Source organism: Pelobates fuscus, chromosome 4 (assembly GCF_036172605.1).
Source record: "Pelobates fuscus isolate aPelFus1 chromosome 4, aPelFus1.pri, whole genome shotgun sequence".
Classification (NCBI taxonomy): domain Eukaryota; kingdom Metazoa; phylum Chordata; class Amphibia; order Anura; family Pelobatidae; genus Pelobates; species Pelobates fuscus.
The window spans coordinates 113,277,903-113,296,384 of NC_086320.1; the positions used below are offsets into that span (position 1 = coordinate 113,277,903).

Below are 18,482 nucleotides of genomic sequence, written 5' to 3' on the forward strand. Positions count from 1 at the left end.
GCATATTGAGGGGGCAGGGCACTCTTGGTACCATAACAGTTGCAATGTGATATAGTGGTTATTGTGCTTGGGGTGTTTCTTTCAAGTCATTCTAGAGGGTCTACTACAGAAAGCGGTCTATTGGAAAATAAACAGGTCTTATCCAGTCTAGTCTGTAAAGCATGTGCCATTATTACCTGTGCAAAAGAACTAACATCCATGTACTGATTGCACTGCTCACAGTGATGAAAAGTGTTGTAGGCCGCATATTTAGTCAGCATCATTGAAACGGTTTTACGCTTCTTCACATCATCAGCCTTCATGGGAATATCCGATTCTGTGTAGAGATGAAATTTTTTTAATTGTTGACATATAAAAACATTGATCATTCTTACATGTAGTTACGTGGCAAAGCTGTGATTTGTCGCTAGCACACAAAGAAAACTTTTGAATAAATCAATTGGTGCTACAAAGTAATTTCACAGAATACTGCATAAAAATATCAAATATACACTGCTGGAAAACTCACTGCATCCATGTAACTGAATTAGTGTACTGCTCACTGCAGAGCAAAGAGATAACATGTGCTAATAGTGAATAAAAAATGAACACCGTACAGTACTTGTTCTTTTATAGCTATTTTGAAAACAGATGCAGTCTAATAGGAATACTGGCTCACTTTTTATTTCAAGCTTTTTGTTGATCAATTTATAATTTGCACACATTGATTTTTACATTTTTTTTCTGGTTCACTTTTTAGAGATGTATTTCTGTTTACAATGATATTCTACTGCATTTGTTATTTTTATTGCATAAGAAGTCTCATTTTTGTCTCGCTAATATGCAGTGGCACCTATATGACTATGTTTGAAATACAAATTTTACCAAACATCCACTACTCTAAACAGTTCTCAGATATACATTATTAGGAAACTGCATTACAGTGAAATTATGCATAACTGCTTTAGTTATCAACTTGTATCTGTGCTCGTATCTTTAGGTGTAGGAGCTAAAGAAAACCCTGGGGACAGCCTTTTAACGACAAACGTAACAAACATGCAGAACTCAATTTTCGAAATTATACACTATCGTAGCTATAAACACACATACTTTCTCAGAAAAATAAATCAACAAGTTAATATATTAAAAGGTATAGATTTCTTAAGTGTATATCGATTTGTATATTCAGTCTTTCCACTGATATTTTTGCAGGTTCTAGTTAAATTTTAATTGTTTTAAAAGTCACATTATGACTGTGGGGATATTATCCCCCTCACCCTCCACTTCCTACTCTAATGCTTCCATTAACTATTTTATGACGTGTAACCGTTAAAACCTTTGCGGGAGCTGCTTAGTTACAGCCACCCTTATCACTCCAACAGTCACAAACAGTACACACGATTAAATAGTCAAGAAACATTGCACGTGCACAACTACAGCAGTTATGCTGAAAATTTCCCTATGCTGTGTCGTCCTACCTACGCAGGGCTTCACTTACTGAAAATGGCAGACTAGAGATTGGTTGAGATGCAAGAGGGACACATTAACAAGTATTGTTCATTATTTTTTAAATAAATGTAATGAATGGTAAACATCCAATTTAGGGTGCACATTTAAATAAAGACCTAATTTTGAAGTTAGTAAAATATATATAACAAGATAGGTTTCATATTTTACAAACATGGATATTACTAGATGTGTTTTCTATATGCACTGAGTTTTTAAATCCTTAATTGGTTATTTCTCTGCTATTTAATGCCTGCTTCTCAGCAAGCCTCTGTAAACCCAATATACACAATTATATCTAGACTACCCAGGTCACGGTCAACTTTTCCCAAAGCAGCATATAATTGGTGTGCTTTTCACTGGTACAACAGCAGTTCGCTCAAAGCAGCACTAGTAATTATAGATGAGGAGAGTGTTGTGGGAAAAAAAAAAAAATCTCCTGCATAGTTCACAGAATAATGGAATTACAGAACAAAAAGGTTGATATTCTCGGCTTAAAAAACAAACAAAAAACACAACTTTAATGGTAGCATGGTAACTTGTGGGGTCTTTATTTTTTGCAAAGATCCCTTAAAGTGGCATTAACTTGCACGGTGCCATCCCCAGTGTCTCCATTTTCAGGTTCAGCTGAATCTTCAGCTTCTAGTAAACATGATGCCAGGACCAGAGTCAGTGCTGTACTTTCGCACATGCACGATAGAACAAGTTGGGGTCTATGGAAGATCTTGCAAGACCATAGAATCCTAGATGGATCTTGAAAATGTGCAATGAGATGGCATAGGTATTTTTTTTTTTACATTTAATGAGAAGACGCCCATCAGATGTTCCACGTGATTGTTGATGGGAAAGATCAAGATGCAGAGGATGGAAGCTGTTTGAAGTTTCCTTTTCTCATAGACATGTATAGGTGAGCAAATGGAAAAGGTAGGACAAGGATGAAAGGAATGTAGAAGTAAAGAGGAGATGTTTTGGAAATTTAATATAAAAAGGAATGGTACGGCTTAGTCACAAAAGATATCCATGGGATCCAGATTTTTAGAAAAGAGATAGAAAAAAAAACAATATTAGAAACTATGAGCTTTTCCAACAAGGGCAGAGTCCAGATTTTCTTTGAATCATTATTAGAAATTGTGAGCTTCTACATTGAGAGTAGGTGCCAGATTATGGGTTCTACTTGCAAGAGACATAATAGTATTTCCAGGATTTATTTATGAAAGTAGAAAGAAGTTTTTTCTTTATTTGCTGACCCAGTCAAGTTCTCAAAGCCATTTACTTAGGAGGACCATTCTGGGTCCAGGGCTCAAAACGCCATATTATCACACTAAGCTTAGCAAACATACTTTCCAACAGTTATCTGATCATCTGACAGTCCCGCCATATATGTAGATATGTTCCTCTTATACCAGATCATCAGAAACATAATGGAGAGTTGGACAGGCAGAATTGTTGAAGCCTATCCAGTGAGTGGTACTATAGCGCTAAGGTCTTATAAGAATAGTCACGCAAATGGTTAAAGTGTGGATTTGAAGCTCTAAGGTCTCTCCCAAGTCAATCTCCCATTTCTCTTTAGATGTAGAAATATGAGTGATGCTAGAGTCCTTAAAGGAACAGAGAAAAACCAAGTTGTACTCGGGACAGTTGGTTGTTGAATTAAGGCATTGAGTTAAACAGTCAAGACTTGGAAGGTTTACTGGAAGTGAAGTAGGTTTCTTTCGGTTAATTGCTTAAAGTTGAGAGGTGGAAATGAAGTTGCTTCATGGAATTTTATGCAACTATAATGTAATTTAGAAGAACAATGTATCTTATTTACAAAGACCAATTTCTAAACACGTTAATTGTAGTTTAAAGACATACTACTGTGAGTTATTTCTTTTTAGTTCAATGAAGATTTGGACCCTAAACAAGGACACTTGGGAGGTATGTAATCATATTTACACAAGCCAAGGTATGTGTAACGGCTACCCAGATAGAGAGAGGGTTTCTGCCGTTGGAGACGTCCTTTTTCCCTGCAAGCTGCTGTGGAGAAGTAGGCTGATGTAATCCCATCCACGATATCCAGAGCGAAAATCAGGTTCAGCTGCAACAGGAACAGAATAACCTTCCCAAACAATCCCCTTTCAAGAACGAGACGAGGCTACGTTATGAAGGGTCAAGAAGAACTGAGGACTGGGACACCCAGCCTGCTTTTTATTAGAAAAGGGTACACACAGGACACTCCCAGGGGGAGGATAAAAACAACCAATTATGCACAGGGTAACACCCCCCCGTCTCCTCCCCTCAGATAACCACATAACACAATTAGAACATACAATATTTTACCCCAGTTCTGGATGTACCCCAAAAACAGGGGGTACACCTTTAAATCCGGCACCGCTTGAGAGATCTTCGTTAGGGGAACACTCTGTCCAAAAATCAGCCCGATTGGATGAACGGTTCGGGAGTTACAGAGTTTCAAAGTTTTGACCGACCGCACAGACCAACTAGCCGAAAATAGTTCCATGAGTTTTGGCCTTGCGGTCGGTCTCTGTTCGCACGGTAAAACGGTATGAAAATCTTGTCATCCATCCGAATCGCGGGGTTCGCTGAAATCCCCATAGATGACTGAGTGTAACTACCGAATGGTGGAGTGTTCGGTAGTTTCTGTGCGAACTTATGGAGGTCTGGAGGACTCAGCGGTGTTCGCCTGTTTGCGTATCCGTTTTTAGTTCCATGCGGTTACAGGCAAACACCGCTGTTCGTACACAAGATGGCCGCGAACACGTGTAAAGTCCCGAAATGGCGGCCACCTATATTTCACATACGGACTTCGCACGAAATCAGGCGAACAGAGGCATGAACCGAACAAAAGAAAAGACTAAGTTGGAAGGATCTGTTACACTGCTCCCCTTTTGTGGAACACTCCGGCAGACCCGGATTGATCCTTTTCGGGTCAACTTGGGGCTGTCCGGTCCCTTGTTAGGGTAATAGTTCTGTTTGTCTGGACAGACCATCGGCATTCCCGTTAAACCTGCCCGGGCGGTATTGAATGGAAAAGTTGTAGGGTTGCAGTGCTAGGCTCCATCTCAACAAGCGTCCATTATCTCCAGCTACTCTGTTTAACCACACCAGGGGGTTATGGTCGGTGATTAGTGTAAATTCCTGTCCGTACAAATATGGGGTGAGTTTCTTTAATGCCCAGACCAGGGCTAAGCATTCCTTTTCCACTGCCGCGTAGCTCACTTCTCTAGGTAACAGTTTCCTACTGAGATACGCGACAGGGTGCTCGCCTCCATCTTCTCCGACCTGGCTTAGAACTGCCCCCAGTCCATACATGGATGCATCTGTATGAACGACAAATCTTTTGTTAGGGACGGGGGCAGACAGGACAGGTGCATGAATCAGAGCATTCTTTAGGGCCTGAAAGGCTGTTTCACAGGCGGGAGACCACAGGACTATCCTAGGCAAGTTCTTTTTGGTTAGGTCTGTTAATGGTTTTGCGATGGTACTATAGTCAGGGACAAACCTCCTATAATATCCTGCGGTCCCCAAAAATGCTAATACTTGAGTTTTGGTGTGGGGTGTGGGCCAGTTAGCTACAGCTTCAATTTTAGCGGGTTCTGGGCGCTGCTTCCCACATCCCACTCGATGTCCCAGGTACTGGACTTCTGCCATGCCGAAGTTACACTTTTCTGGTTTCAGAGTCAACCCTGCGGCCCGAATCTGATCCAGTACGGCCTCTACATGCCTTAAGTGCTCTCCCCAGGTTTCGCTATAAATCGCAATGTCATCCAGGTACGCGCAGGCGAAATCCTGGAAGCCATCAAGGAGGCGGTCCACTAAGCGCTGAAATGTAGCCGGGGCGTTTTTCATCCCAAATGGCATGACCTTAAATTGGTACAAGCCAAATGGGGTGACAAAGGCCGACTTAGGGATAGCCTCCTTGGCCAGGGGAATCTGCCAATACCCTTTACACAAATCGATGGTGGTCAGATAACGTCCCCTGGCAATACGATCTAATAGCTCGTCTACTCGGGGCATGGGATATGCGTCTGTCAGGGTTTTGTCATTGAGACGTCGATAATCGACACAGAACCGGGTAGTCCCATCCTTTTTGGGGACTAGGACCACCGGTGAGGCCCACGGGCTGTCAGATGGCTCTATCACTCCTAGTCTTAGCATCTCCTGGATTTCCTTCCTCATCTCATCTTTTACTGCCTCAGGGATCCTATAGGGAGTTTGCCGGAGAGGAGTTTGACCTGGGGTCTCTACATAGTGAGTTGCTAAGGGGGTGTATCCGGGCTCTTGGGAAAACGTCAACCTCTTTTCAGTCAGCAGTTGTCGGATCTGTCCCTTTTCAGCGGGGGTTAACCGCTCCCCTAGCTGTATGGTATTGAGCAGGGTCTTAGGTTCCGAGTTAGCTAAAAGGTCGGGTATGGGTAAGCTGTCAGGGTCTTCAGTGGCTGGTATACATATGGCTGCTATATCCTCGGGCCTTTCTTGATATTCTTTTAATAAATTTACGTGAAAGGACTTCTGGATCCTTTCATCTTTGCTGCTGGCAATTACATAGGTGGTGTCACATACCTGTGCTACCACTTTGTAAGGGCCCTGCCAGGAGGTCTGGAGCTTATTCCCTTTGACAGGTCTAAGCACCAGCACCTTCTGGCCTACTTGGAACGTTCGCTGGCGGGCGCCCTGATCGTACCAACGTTTCTGCCGTCCCTGGGCCGCATGGAGATGGTCCCGTGCCATCCGGGCTAATTGTTCCATACGGTCCCGCATTTCTAGTACATATGGCACGATGGGGACACCCTCATGTTCTGTCTCTCCCTCCCAGTGCTCTCGGATGAGGTCGAGAGGGCCTCGTACTCTCCGGCCATAGAGCAGTTCAAAGGGAGAGAACCCTGTGGATTCCTGTGGCACCTCCCGATAAGCGAACAGGAGGTGCGGCAAGAATCGTTCCCAATCTTTGTATTCCGCTGTAAAGGTCCGTAGCAATTGCTTTAGGGTACCGTTAAAACGTTCACAGAGACCGTTAGTCTGAGGGTGGTACGGGGAACTAAGTAGGGGTTTAATACTACAAACCTTCCATAGCTGCTGGGTTAGGTCTGCGGTAAACTGGGTCCCTCTATCGGACAAGATTTCCTGAGGAAATCCCACTCGGGTGAATATCCCGACTAGAGCACTGGCGACAGTGTCAGCCTGGATATTCGTCAGAGCGACAGCTTCCGGGTAGCGAGTAGCATAGTCCACTACGGTAAGGATGTATTTCTTACCAGAGGGACTGGGGTTAGGTAGGGGTCCCACTAGGTCGACTGCCACCCTGCTAAATGGTTCCTCGATCACAGGCATAGGTAACAGTCGAGCTTTAGGGTGATCTCCTCTCTTCCCTACCCGTTGGCATACGTCACAAGTGCTGCAGTAACGTCGTACATCCTTTGAGATCCCCGGCCAAAAGAAGGTCTGGGTGATCCGGAAGGTGGTACGGTTACCCCCTAGATGCCCTGCCAACGGAATGTCGTGGCCGATTCGGAGAAGCTCCAACCGGTACTTTCTGGGTACCACTAGTTGGCGCTTCTGCGAAGGGGGACAGCCTCTCTTTTTCCCTTCCGTCAGTCTGTACAACCTGTCCCCATCCCATAGGAAACGTTCCTGTTTGCCCTCCCTACTGTCTGCTAATTCTCGATACTTTTGGAGGGTGGGGTCCTCTCTAGTTTCCCTCCCAAACTCCTCTGGGGTGTCCCAAGCTATGGGCCTGCTTGTTGTAGTGGGGTTACATGTGGGTGCTTGGCTTACCTGGGTCTCCCGGCCTGTATTAGGGTCATCTGTGACACGGGCCTGTGAGCGGGTGGTTACGGGACAAGCGGCAGCAGGTGTGGGCAAATATGCTGAGGTCAAGGGGCCAATGTCATTTCCCAAGACGACCTCGGCAGGCAAGTTGTCCATAATGCCAACTGTGGTTTTCCCCGATCCGACTCCCCAGTCTAAGTGTACTCGGGCAGTGGGCAAGCGAAAAACAGCGCCCCCTGCGACCCGAACAGCAACAGTGCGGGTAGACACATTCTCTGGCTTTACTAGGTGTTTTTGGATCAACGTGATGGTAGCCCCGGTGTCTCTTAGGCCTTGTGCTGTTTGTCCATTCACCCGAACTTCCTGCCGATGATGCTGTCGGTTATCTGGCGAAGCAGCTTGTATGGGATCTGCTTCATACAAAATCCCCAGGCATTCCTCAGGGCCCATTTCAGCTTCCACACAGTGAGCCGCAGAGGGTCGTGATGCAGGGGCCTCTGCGTTGGGAGTTGTGCGTCTCCAATTGTTGCTATTGGATCTTAGGGGACAATATCGAGCAATATGTCCGAGGTTGCCGCAGTGATGGCACGTCACTTTCGACAAATCTCGGGGGTAGTTGGTAGGTCCCTGAGGACGGGGTGGTCCTGGTGGGACTGGAGCTCGAAACTCTGGGCGTGAGACAGCGGCTGGGGTACGTGGCTCTATCTTATGAGCTGGTCGTGGAGTACCCTGGCTTACTCTCCTTGTCTCGGCGTATTCATCGGCCAGCCGAGCCGCCTCATTTAAATTAGCGGGGCGCCGGTCTCGTACCCAGTCTTGTAGGTCCGCAGCCAAATTTTGGAAGAAATGTTCCATTAAGAACAATTGCAATATCTCCTCTCCGGTGTTGGCCTTACACCCTTGGACCCAATGTGATGCCACTCTTTGTAGTCGGTTGGCCCATTCCATGTGGGAGTCCACAGCTTTCTTTTTGGACTCCCGGAAGCGGCGACGGTAGGCTTCTGGGGTTACCGCATACCTGGTGAGCAGTGCCTCTTTTACTGTTTGGTACTGCGTGATCTCCTCTGTAGTGAGCGCTCGAAAAGCCTCACTAGCTTTTCCTGATAGTTTTCCCGCCAGGATAGTGACCCATTGCCCTGGCGGTATTTGATGTAGCGAGCACTGTCTTTCAAAGTCCGCCAAATACCCATCAATTTCCTCTTCATTTTCCGCAAAGGTTTTAAATGCATTGAAGGGAATTTTCTTTACTGTAGTAGTGGGTAGCGGGGTAGGAACTGTCTGTGTAGTGAGCTGTCTGGCTCTTACCAGTTCCATTTCTTGATCCCTCTTGGTTTGGATCTCTTCCCTTGTTTCCCGGAGCAGTTGGGTTATTAGCTCTGTAGACGTGACTGGATACAACGCTAATCTCCGCTGCACAATTGCCGTAATCACATCGTCCTCACTGATGGGTGCCCTGGGTTCCGTTACCTCCATGGACCTATCCATCTCGTCCAGCTCCAGCAGGTCAGCTATCAGCTCCCTCCGTGGTCTGTTGCTGGCACTCCTACCACGATTCTCCAATAAATCCTTTAGTGTGGGTCTTTTCAGCTTGGCATACTGAGACTCCATTCAGCACTTGCTCCTTGGATAAAAGGACCATCCCACCGCTGCCACCAATGTAACGGCTACCCAGATAGAGAGAGGGTTTCTGCCGTTGGAGACGTCCTTTTTCCCTGCAAGCTGCTGTGGAGAAGTAGGCTGATGTAATCCCATCCACGATATCCAGAGCGAAAATCAGGTTCAGCTGCAACAGGAACAGAATAACCTTCCCAAACAATCCCCTTTCAAGAACGAGACGAGGCTACGTTATGAAGGGTCAAGAAGAACTGAGGACTGGGACACCCAGCCTGCTTTTTATTAGAAAAGGGTACACACAGGACACTCCCAGGGGGAGGATAAAAACAACCAATTATGCACAGGGTAACACCCCCCCGTCTCCTCCCCTCAGATAACCACATAACACAATTAGAACATACAATATTTTACCCCAGTTCTGGATGTACCCCAAAAACAGGGGGTACACCTTTAAATCCGGCACCGCTTGAGAGATCTTCGTTAGGGGAACACTCTGTCCAAAAATCAGCCCGATTGGATGAACGGTTCGGGAGTTACAGAGTTTCAAAGTTTTGACCGACCGCACAGACCAACTAGCCGAAAATAGTTCCATGAGTTTTGGCCTTGCGGTCGGTCTCTGTTCGCACGGTAAAACGGTATGAAAATCTTGTCATCCATCCGAATCGCGGGGTTCGCTGAAATCCCCATAGATGACTGAGTGTAACTACCGAATGGTGGAGTGTTCGGTAGTTTCTGTGCGAACTTATGGAGGTCTGGAGGACTCAGCGGTGTTCGCCTGTTTGCGTATCCGTTTTTAGTTCCATGCGGTTACAGGCAAACACCGCTGTTCGTACACAAGATGGCCGCGAACACGTGTAAAGTCCCGAAATGGCGGCCACCTATATTTCACATACGGACTTCGCACGAAATCAGGCGAACAGAGGCATGAACCGAACAAAAGAAAAGACTAAGTTGGAAGGATCTGTTACAGTATGCAACAAATGTTCAGACTAAAATACATTCGAGCAGTGTGACATTCTGTCTCACATTTACACAGGTCTTTGCTCTTGATTAGATTGAGCCCATTGGAACAATAAATCCCTGGCATTGCATTTGACTATTCTCCTCATAACATAGTAGGAATAGAGAATTCACGATGGGTTAAATCTCTCCTGCAATAGAGTTTGTATTTTTTATCTTTGACTTGTTTCTGGTAGCTGATTAGGGAGGTGTTCACACAAAGACTTCATGGTTCACATTTTTAAAAGGAAAAAACAATTGGGGAGAAGCAGATTAAAGTCAATGTTAACCAATAGAGAGGTCAGATAGGAGCTGAATGAAAAGAAAATGGTATCCTCAATTTATCTACACAAAACCCACAAACTGTATACAATATTTTTCTGATTTTATTTTGGTTTTTATTTTTCTACATTTTTCCTCTGGTTGTTAATTTTCTTTCTTTGCGATTAGACAATGTTTACAATAATTATTAATTATGATTGGCATTTATATAGCACCAAGACATTTTGTAGCGCTTTTCAATATTAATTGTAGCATTCCAGTTATTAAATACTGCAAAATCGAAATTCTGTTTCCTATAAACTAACAATATTATAATGTGAGAAGTTACCTTCCACCTTAGCCATTTCTACAGTGGGAGTTGGTGAAACTGGTGTCCAGGGACCTTCATTCACGGTTTGAAAGTGGAATAATAACCAGCAATTATGGTGTCTAGAGCGTCGATCTAATTTTACAAAAACATGAAAGGCTTACTCAAGCAACATGACCGTTTCAGTGATTTGAAGTGGTCATGGTGCCTGGAGTCTGTATATGCAGCATTTTGCTATGAAACGCTGCACATACAGAGTTTAACTCCTCTGCTGCCAGAGGTTTAACTCCATGTCCAGTATTGTCATTGGGGCTTCATGAGCCAATCTAGAACTAGACTTCCGAGCTGGTTAATATCAATTATATGCATATTTCTATGCACAGACACTTATTAATTGGCTAAGAGCTCCCAGCCAAAGAATGAGCGGCAGTACAGGTATCCAGCTTTATCAGCTCAGCAGAAGCCAGATGTCCTAACCTGCTTGAGGAAAAACAGGGGCCTGGTGCAGAACCGGGTCATAGGTAACTTTGACTGGATAACCACTACAGTGTGTTGTAGCGGTTATGATGGTCATAATGCATGAAATTATGGGCACAACTATTTAATTTAAATGTAGATACCAGAGGCTCATGGTAATGCACATACATGGGTACTTCTGAAGTACAGGTTATTAACAGTCACAAATTTTTTTTTAATATTCAATTTTGTTTTCCTGGAATGGAAGGGGCTGGCAAATGGCAGACAGGTTCTTCCTGTTTAAAACTCTCAGCAAGAAACAAGCTCTTCTGAGAGTTCCATATTCCCAGCAAAAAAAAATTATTTGAAAATATTTAATTTTTTTGCCTTCTTCTGAATCAACAAATGAGGTCAACCAGAAATGCTGAACTTTATGCTAAGGGAGTATTTGTTCTTTCATATTCTGAACAAAATAACTATAAATTGTTAACATGGCTTAACAAATTTCACATTATGTCAAACAAACCTTAATGTGTTGACAAAAAATAAATAAAAAGGTATACAGATGTAATTGGCTTGATAACTGGCTTGTACATGTAATGCAAAACATAAGAGGAGTACTTGAGGGTTCTTTGATTGGAAATGGAGTCCCCTCTGCAAAGGGTTGAACAAAATGGAGGGTTACAGAATTGAACAAAAACAAACTCCTATTAAAAATAGGAATGAAAGAAAATGCTTTACGTGATGGATTTAGGAAAATGAATTGTAAAAATCCAGGGCAACATTGTGCTAGATTAGTGAATGATTGCAAAGGCCATTAATGTATCAGCCGATATAAATGGTATCACGAAGAAAATGATGGTTCTTTATAAACTAAATATCATAGCCTAATTTGAACATGCAGTCCATTTATTTACTTAGAGATTTTAAAAGTACAATAAATGGTATATGAATCACAGCTTAGGGAGGGCTTTATGATTCGATTTATACTATTAAAAAAGGATGGAAAGTATCTCTGTAAAGTAGGTAACAGGGATTTGCTTTTTTGTTGTTATGACCTTAATAATTTGTCCAGTGGGAAATACGTCCGAAAAGGTTAAACATGACTAACCTTTTCCTTTCCTCAGTATAAACAAATGTTAACACACTAGGGAATAAAAAAAAAAAAAAAAAAAACCCACTCAGATTTTTGTAGATGTTTAATAAAACTGCTTCTGGCTTAGAATATAAAATGTATCATTAAAACAGATGCAGAATGTATAATACAGATACAGCATTCTAGTGAAAAAAGACATACAATAACTCATGAACAAGTAAAAGCAAATATTTATTTCAACTTTATAGGTAAGAAATGGACACCTTGTTTGGTCTGTGATATCCGGTCAGCGATTAGACTGATGTGTCGATACTTCGGATTGTGCACTGTTACATCAAGTGGAATCCTACGGACAACTTCAATGTCAGGCCATTGGCTATGGCTTGTTTGGGTCATCTCCTCTACCTCACATTCTTCTACTGGAAGTGAATAAGATATATATACATTTAAGTTAAAATGTTTGTGAACCATTCTAGGAAAGTAAATGGTCAATGAAGTTATACTGTAAACAACTAATTCAAAAGACATCAAGGCAACTCATCTGTACATTCACTTTGTCTTACCCAGTGACAGAACTTTCTACACCCTCTCTAACAGATAACACCTTGTTATACAGGTAACGTTTGGTCATTAGACACCATGCTCTACTAATGAATAACACCCAGAATGAGTTCAAAATATAAGACATACTTTAAAAAAAATAATTTTATTTTATTTTTTGTTTATGGGAAATATTCTACAGGAGAAATACCTATAAATTACAATATATTTTAAAGCAAAAGTCCTAACAACGTAAAAACATTTTTTTTTGCCAAAAAGTTGACAAAAAAAAATTACAGGATCATGTAAAAAGGAACCGCTGTAAGGATTAAGTCTTGTATCTACGTGCCATACCTGTTTTGATCTCTTCCTCATCATGCACCTCTACCTCTAGAAACCTGATAAACATTCGATATAGTATTCGGAGGAACTGCAAGTAAGCACCAGTCTTTCCAACCTAAAAAAATAAAAAAACAACAAACAAATGATCTCGGCTTCAGATACATGACATACACAGCATTAAATTAGACTGCTGTAGAGACTTGGAGAACAAAAATAAATAAATACACTCAAAGGAATATGAAAGATGGCGGTTGATGAGCAGTGTCCACACCTTCAGTAATATTTAAAAGTGCTGGAAGTAACACCTGCCCCAATTTTTCCCTCCCAAATATTGGGAAGCATACCTCCCTCCAATAAACTGTGTTACAGCTCAATGAGAAGCATTGGATAGCGCGTTCGCTTCTGGTTGGAGTATTCTCTCATGGTTTGTTTATTTTTCACATCAATTGATATCCTATACATAAGCTATAAAAAATAATCTCTCCTGGAGTTTCCACATTCTCACAGTGATATATAAAAAGGGCCAGGAAGAGAGAGATTAAAGGACCACTATAGTGCCAGGAAAACATACTCGTTTTCCTGGCACTATAGTGCCCTGAGGGTGCCCCCACCCTCAGGGTCCCCCTCTCGCCAGGCTCTAGGGGTAGGAAGGGGTTAAACTTACATCTTTCTCCAGCCCAGGCGGGGAGCTCTCCTCCTCCACGGCTGAATGCGCATGCGCGGCACGAGCCGCGCATTCAGCCAGTCTCATAGGAATGCATTTACAATGCTTTCCTATAAACGCTGGCGTCTTCTCACTGTGATTTTCACAGTGAGAAGCACGCAAGCGCCTCTAGCGGCTGTCAATGAGACAGTCACTAGAGGCTGGATTAACCCATTTATAAACATAGCAGTTTCTCAGAAACTGCTATGTTTATAGAAAAAAAGGGTTAATCCTAGCTGGACCAGGCACCCAGACCACTTCATTAAGCTGAAGTGGTCTGGGTGTTTATAGTGGTCCTTTAAGTTCAACTGTCAGACTTCAAATAGAGTGTGCCGTGCATATTAGATCCAGAAAACAGTAGTTTCATACAAATGAATGAAATTCCAATCTATTCGTGCCACAGCTGCATCTTAGTAGAAAGCTCCCCAATACCGTGGGAATTATGAAGCTATCTACCAAAAGGCTGAAAGACAAAGATTGGTCTTTCAGCCAAATTTACTAAATTACAAATTTACTAATAATGGTAGACATGCCCCTACTACTATACCACAAGATGGGGCATGTATACTAAACAGTGAGCAGCCTTTGGCCGCTCACTGTAAAAAAAAAAAAAAAAAAAAAAAAAAAAGCCCCCTAGTGTTCCCCCTTAGCGAGCACTAAATGAAAATAGGGGGGAGAACTATAATCCTCCACCCCCCGGCCCCCACCTATGAGGGACGGGTAGGGGCCTTAAATGAAAATGGGGGAGGGGGGGTCCTATTGTCCTTCTCCCCCGCCCCCACCCATGAGCGGTGGGTGGGGGCACTAAATTAAAATGAGAAAGGGACCTAATAAGTTTCCCCCCAATCCACCCCCCCTGGCCTCCACCCACGAACGGCAGGTGGGTCCCTAAATGACTATGGGGGGGCCTATTGTCCTCTCCCCAGCACCACGGGTGGGGCTAAAAGTAAATACCCCCCCCGCCCCCAGTGACTAGGGGTCCCCAAGCACCTAGTCACCACCCCCACCCAATTCTTTTTTAATTAAGACCTACCTAACCCCCTCACCCTAAAAATAGTGAGGGGGAACAAGAGAACTAAATACCTGTAAATAAACAATAACTTACCATTTGAGGTCTTTTTTCTAAAATTTTATTTTTTCAGCCCCAAAAAAGGCCAAATAAAAACCTAAAATACCCGTCGCAAAAAACGCTAAAAAAAAAGTTATCCATCTTCACCTAGCAAGGCACCACGCAGACTGAGCTACGTTGGGCTGGGAAAGGCTTATAAAGCCTTCCCACGCTCTGCAATTGACTTTGAGCAACCAATCAGTGTTAAGAGTCAAATTACACAGCATGGGAAAATTCCAAAGAAATGTGTAAAATGAGACAGAGCACTCCGATTGGTTGGATTTCAAGCTGTGACAGGTAAATGTAGAGACTTACCTGTCAGAGAACTCTGATTGGTTGGCTTGGAATCAACCAGAGTGCTCTAGGTCAAATTGCAGGGCGAGGGAAGGCATTATAAGCCTTCATTAAAACATTTTGGGGGGGGGGGGTGACTAGAGGCTTTGGGACCCCTAGTCTCCTGAGGGCTGGGGGGTGCAGGGTTTACATTTATCCCCACCCATCGCCCAAGGGTGGGGGAGGACAATAGGTCCCCCTCCATAGTCATTTAGGGCTCCCTCCCGGCGCTCATGGGCGGGGGCGGGGAGGACGATGACAATCGGTCCCCCCCATTTTCATTTTGGGCCCCCACCTGCCGCTCATGGTGGCATTCGGGAGATTTTAATCTCCCTTATACCATTATGAAGGTCATATTTGCCCCCATAGAGTGAGGGAGGACATAGGGGGCTTAGGAAGTGGCGGGGAGCATTGCTCCCTGCCACTTCTATTTTTACATATTACAAGGAGGGAGCTGCGCGATGGTAGCTCCATCCTTGTAATAAAAAATAGGGGCAAATGAGTCAGAAGCATAATTTGATGAAACATTTCAATTTCTAGTTGGCTTACACCTCATCAAAATGCATATACATACACACACACACACACACACAAAAAGAAAAAACATTTTATATATATATATATATATATATATATATATATATATATATATATATATAATTAAGCTATATAACCCAAGTACAGGGATACACAACATGTCCAGGTTTACATAAACTGACAAAAAGACATACGTCTTAGAAAGATTACACAAGTTTTAAATGTGACAATCTTTAAAGGGACACATTATTGGCACCCAGACCACTTAATCTCTATGAGTGGTCTGGGTGCAGTGCCCCTGTTAGTGGTTTGTATGTTTCAAATGAAAAGCTAAAAAGCCCTTTAGTGGCAGTCTTCCGGACAGCCACTAGAGTTGCTTCTGCTGTGATAACAGAGTAAGACACTGTTCTCACGGAGCATTTAATAGGAGCAGTGCGCGGTTGGCTGCACATGTGCTTCTCGTCTCCAATACTTGTCTATGAGGAGCATTGGATGGAATGAGAAGAAGAAGAGTCCGAATGGCGTTGCGGGAGTAGATCGGGAGGCTGCAGGGTCTGGGTATCGCCACTGAATCTAAATGCCAAGAAGACAACTATAATTGTAGGAATATTTACTACATAACATGATGTCACTGATTAGCGGAGAGCATCAGCAAAGTTTATGTAAGATTGGTATTTATCACCATGCACTATCATGCCTGGTTTGTTGTGGGTCACTGATACCACTTGTGACACTCCTATTTTCTGTGAGTTTTTCCTGTTTGCCAGCCTCCTACCCTGTGACTATGGCCCTTGCAATAGACCTGGCTTAAATACTTTAAACAGGCTCCTTTGTGCAATTGGGTCTACATGGTCCGTTTACCGAACAGCCACACGAAACGGAGACCACCCTGGAGCTTGTTGAGCTTAATTGATACATTGTTGCAATTTCCACCGCAGTGGTCCAAGTGTTCGTCTGGGTGGCCACAATTCCTATGGCTGACCACAAGGTGGCGGCCATCTTGTTCGCATGGACCAAAACCGCGAATAGACTTCAGGGGGACTTGAATGCCCTGGAACTATTTTCGGCATGAAAACGTTGCGGTTCCCGGTCGGCCCTCCAGCAGCACTTAGCCGCAAATCTATAGAACTATTTTCGGCTATGGGACCATGCCTGCGGTCTGTCAAATAAATTACTTCCAGGAAATTCCTGAACCCCTGAACTGATCTGGGTGATTTTTGGATATGTTGGCCACCCAGATCAGAGAAATCAGGGGAATGTAACATTTGTGGGGTTTTATGCATTTGTAGGGTACTTTTGGGGTGTTTAAAAAAAAAAAAAAGTATCTTTTTTCTGTGCTTGGAGATAATTGGATTATAATTAGTACAGTTACTGATTTAATTACCTCCCAAGCAGGGAGGAGGGATTGTATGTTTGTTATGGGAGTGTCGGGCATTGAATCACTGTTCTTATTGGTCTGTGTCTTTGTGTTGGAGTCCCCAACAAGGTCCATGTGGGCGTACCACTTGCATAGGGATTGTCATAAAAGGCCAAGTGTGGCTCCCATTAAAGATTTGTTTACCACTTCATGAAGTCTTGGCTCATGTTTGGGGAATTGGATAAATACACACACTCTGGGTAATTGCTATATCTCCCCTGAGTATAATCATTAGCTCTTCTAAGAGTTGTTCCTGCTACGCTCTCTGGACTAGGAGAGGTCTACCCACTGGAAGCTGGATCCTGGTCTTGGGTCCAGGGTGGGTGGAGGACGAGGAGATCCCAACCAAGCTGCAGCGTTTAAGGTGGTTATGGTGTCCCAGTACAGTGCTTATGGTGCTCGCAAGTACTAGGAAGCAGCGATTGATGGAGGTACCCGGTCGGGGTGCCAGGCGGTCCGTCACACCACTTTTCCATGATGCTAAATCCCTAAAGTTAATGTTATATAATTTTTTTTTTTTTTTTTTACTATATTTGAATAAAAACTTGCGCAGCTCTAGATTTTACACACAATATAAGCAGAGAATATTAAGCTGAAATCATACCATAAATCAGAGAAAAAATACGAATTCCTATTACCTGTGGTGGTCCAACCAGTAGCAGACGCCGAGGATAAGAATTCCTTATTCCTGTTGGTTCGCTGGTGTTACTGAAATCAGCATGATGGTGCTTAGGTGCTGTCCACTGTCTATAGTATAGGGAGAGACCTTCAGTGCTAATGTCTTTATCCATTGAAGGCCTCAAAGACCTCAACCAACTTACATCCGAATGAGGCAAGAGCAAACTGGATGAAGGAGACGGTCCATTTTTCTGTGAAGCCATTAAGTTGTAGGTAGCCCTTGACAAAATTACAATTCGAGGAAGAGCTAGATTTGTGGTCCTGCTCTTTCTTCCCGACTGGGTGGTCCACTGGAGAGTGTGTGATGGAGGGGATAATTTTGAAGTAGTGCTGCTGGCCATTTGGTTCCCCAGAGAGTCACATTCAGGTTTACAAAAGTCTGTAGCAGTGGAATTTGGATAGGTTCCCTCATGCACTGAGCCGTTTGTCGCATTCTGGAAAGCAGGGTTTGGTAGCGGTCTCTGTGCATCATCTGCTGCGCTGGATGAACTGACTCCATTCTCCACGATGGAACCTGTTCCAAACAAAGGCTTGGTTTAGGTGCAGACAGGTTTTGTGACAAAATATTTCAACAAAACTTATATTAGTGACTTACTATATAATCGTTCACTGTAGAAAAGAAAAATAAATAAGTTACAGACCATTTTTTTGGAATGTCAAATTCTCATCATAGAAGACTTAAAGGGGAACATACATTCAAAGGAGTTTGAGAACTTGGAGGAGTATATGACAATGTATAGCCTATTTTCTGGCTTCTAACCTATAGCATATTGGGGTAAGTTAGGTATATTGATCCATTTGGTTCCCTGCCAGCAG

At 43.4% G+C, this 18,482-nt stretch overlaps 1 protein-coding gene across 1 annotated transcript in view; it reads right to left on the reverse strand.

The window, feature by feature from the left end:
* Nucleotides 1-18,482, reverse strand: part of GREB1L (GREB1 like retinoic acid receptor coactivator) — a 57,740-nt gene that overhangs the window by 16,245 nt on the left and 23,013 nt on the right. The window contains exons 22-25 of the mRNA XM_063451493.1: nucleotides 17,627-18,180; nucleotides 12,903-13,005; nucleotides 12,272-12,427; nucleotides 177-316 (exon numbers count right to left, since the gene is read on the reverse strand). Coding sequence (XP_063307563.1) covers nucleotides 177-316; nucleotides 12,272-12,427; nucleotides 12,903-13,005; nucleotides 17,627-18,180 — 953 coding nt within the window. The remainder of the gene's footprint in view (nucleotides 1-176; nucleotides 317-12,271; nucleotides 12,428-12,902; nucleotides 13,006-17,626; nucleotides 18,181-18,482) is intronic.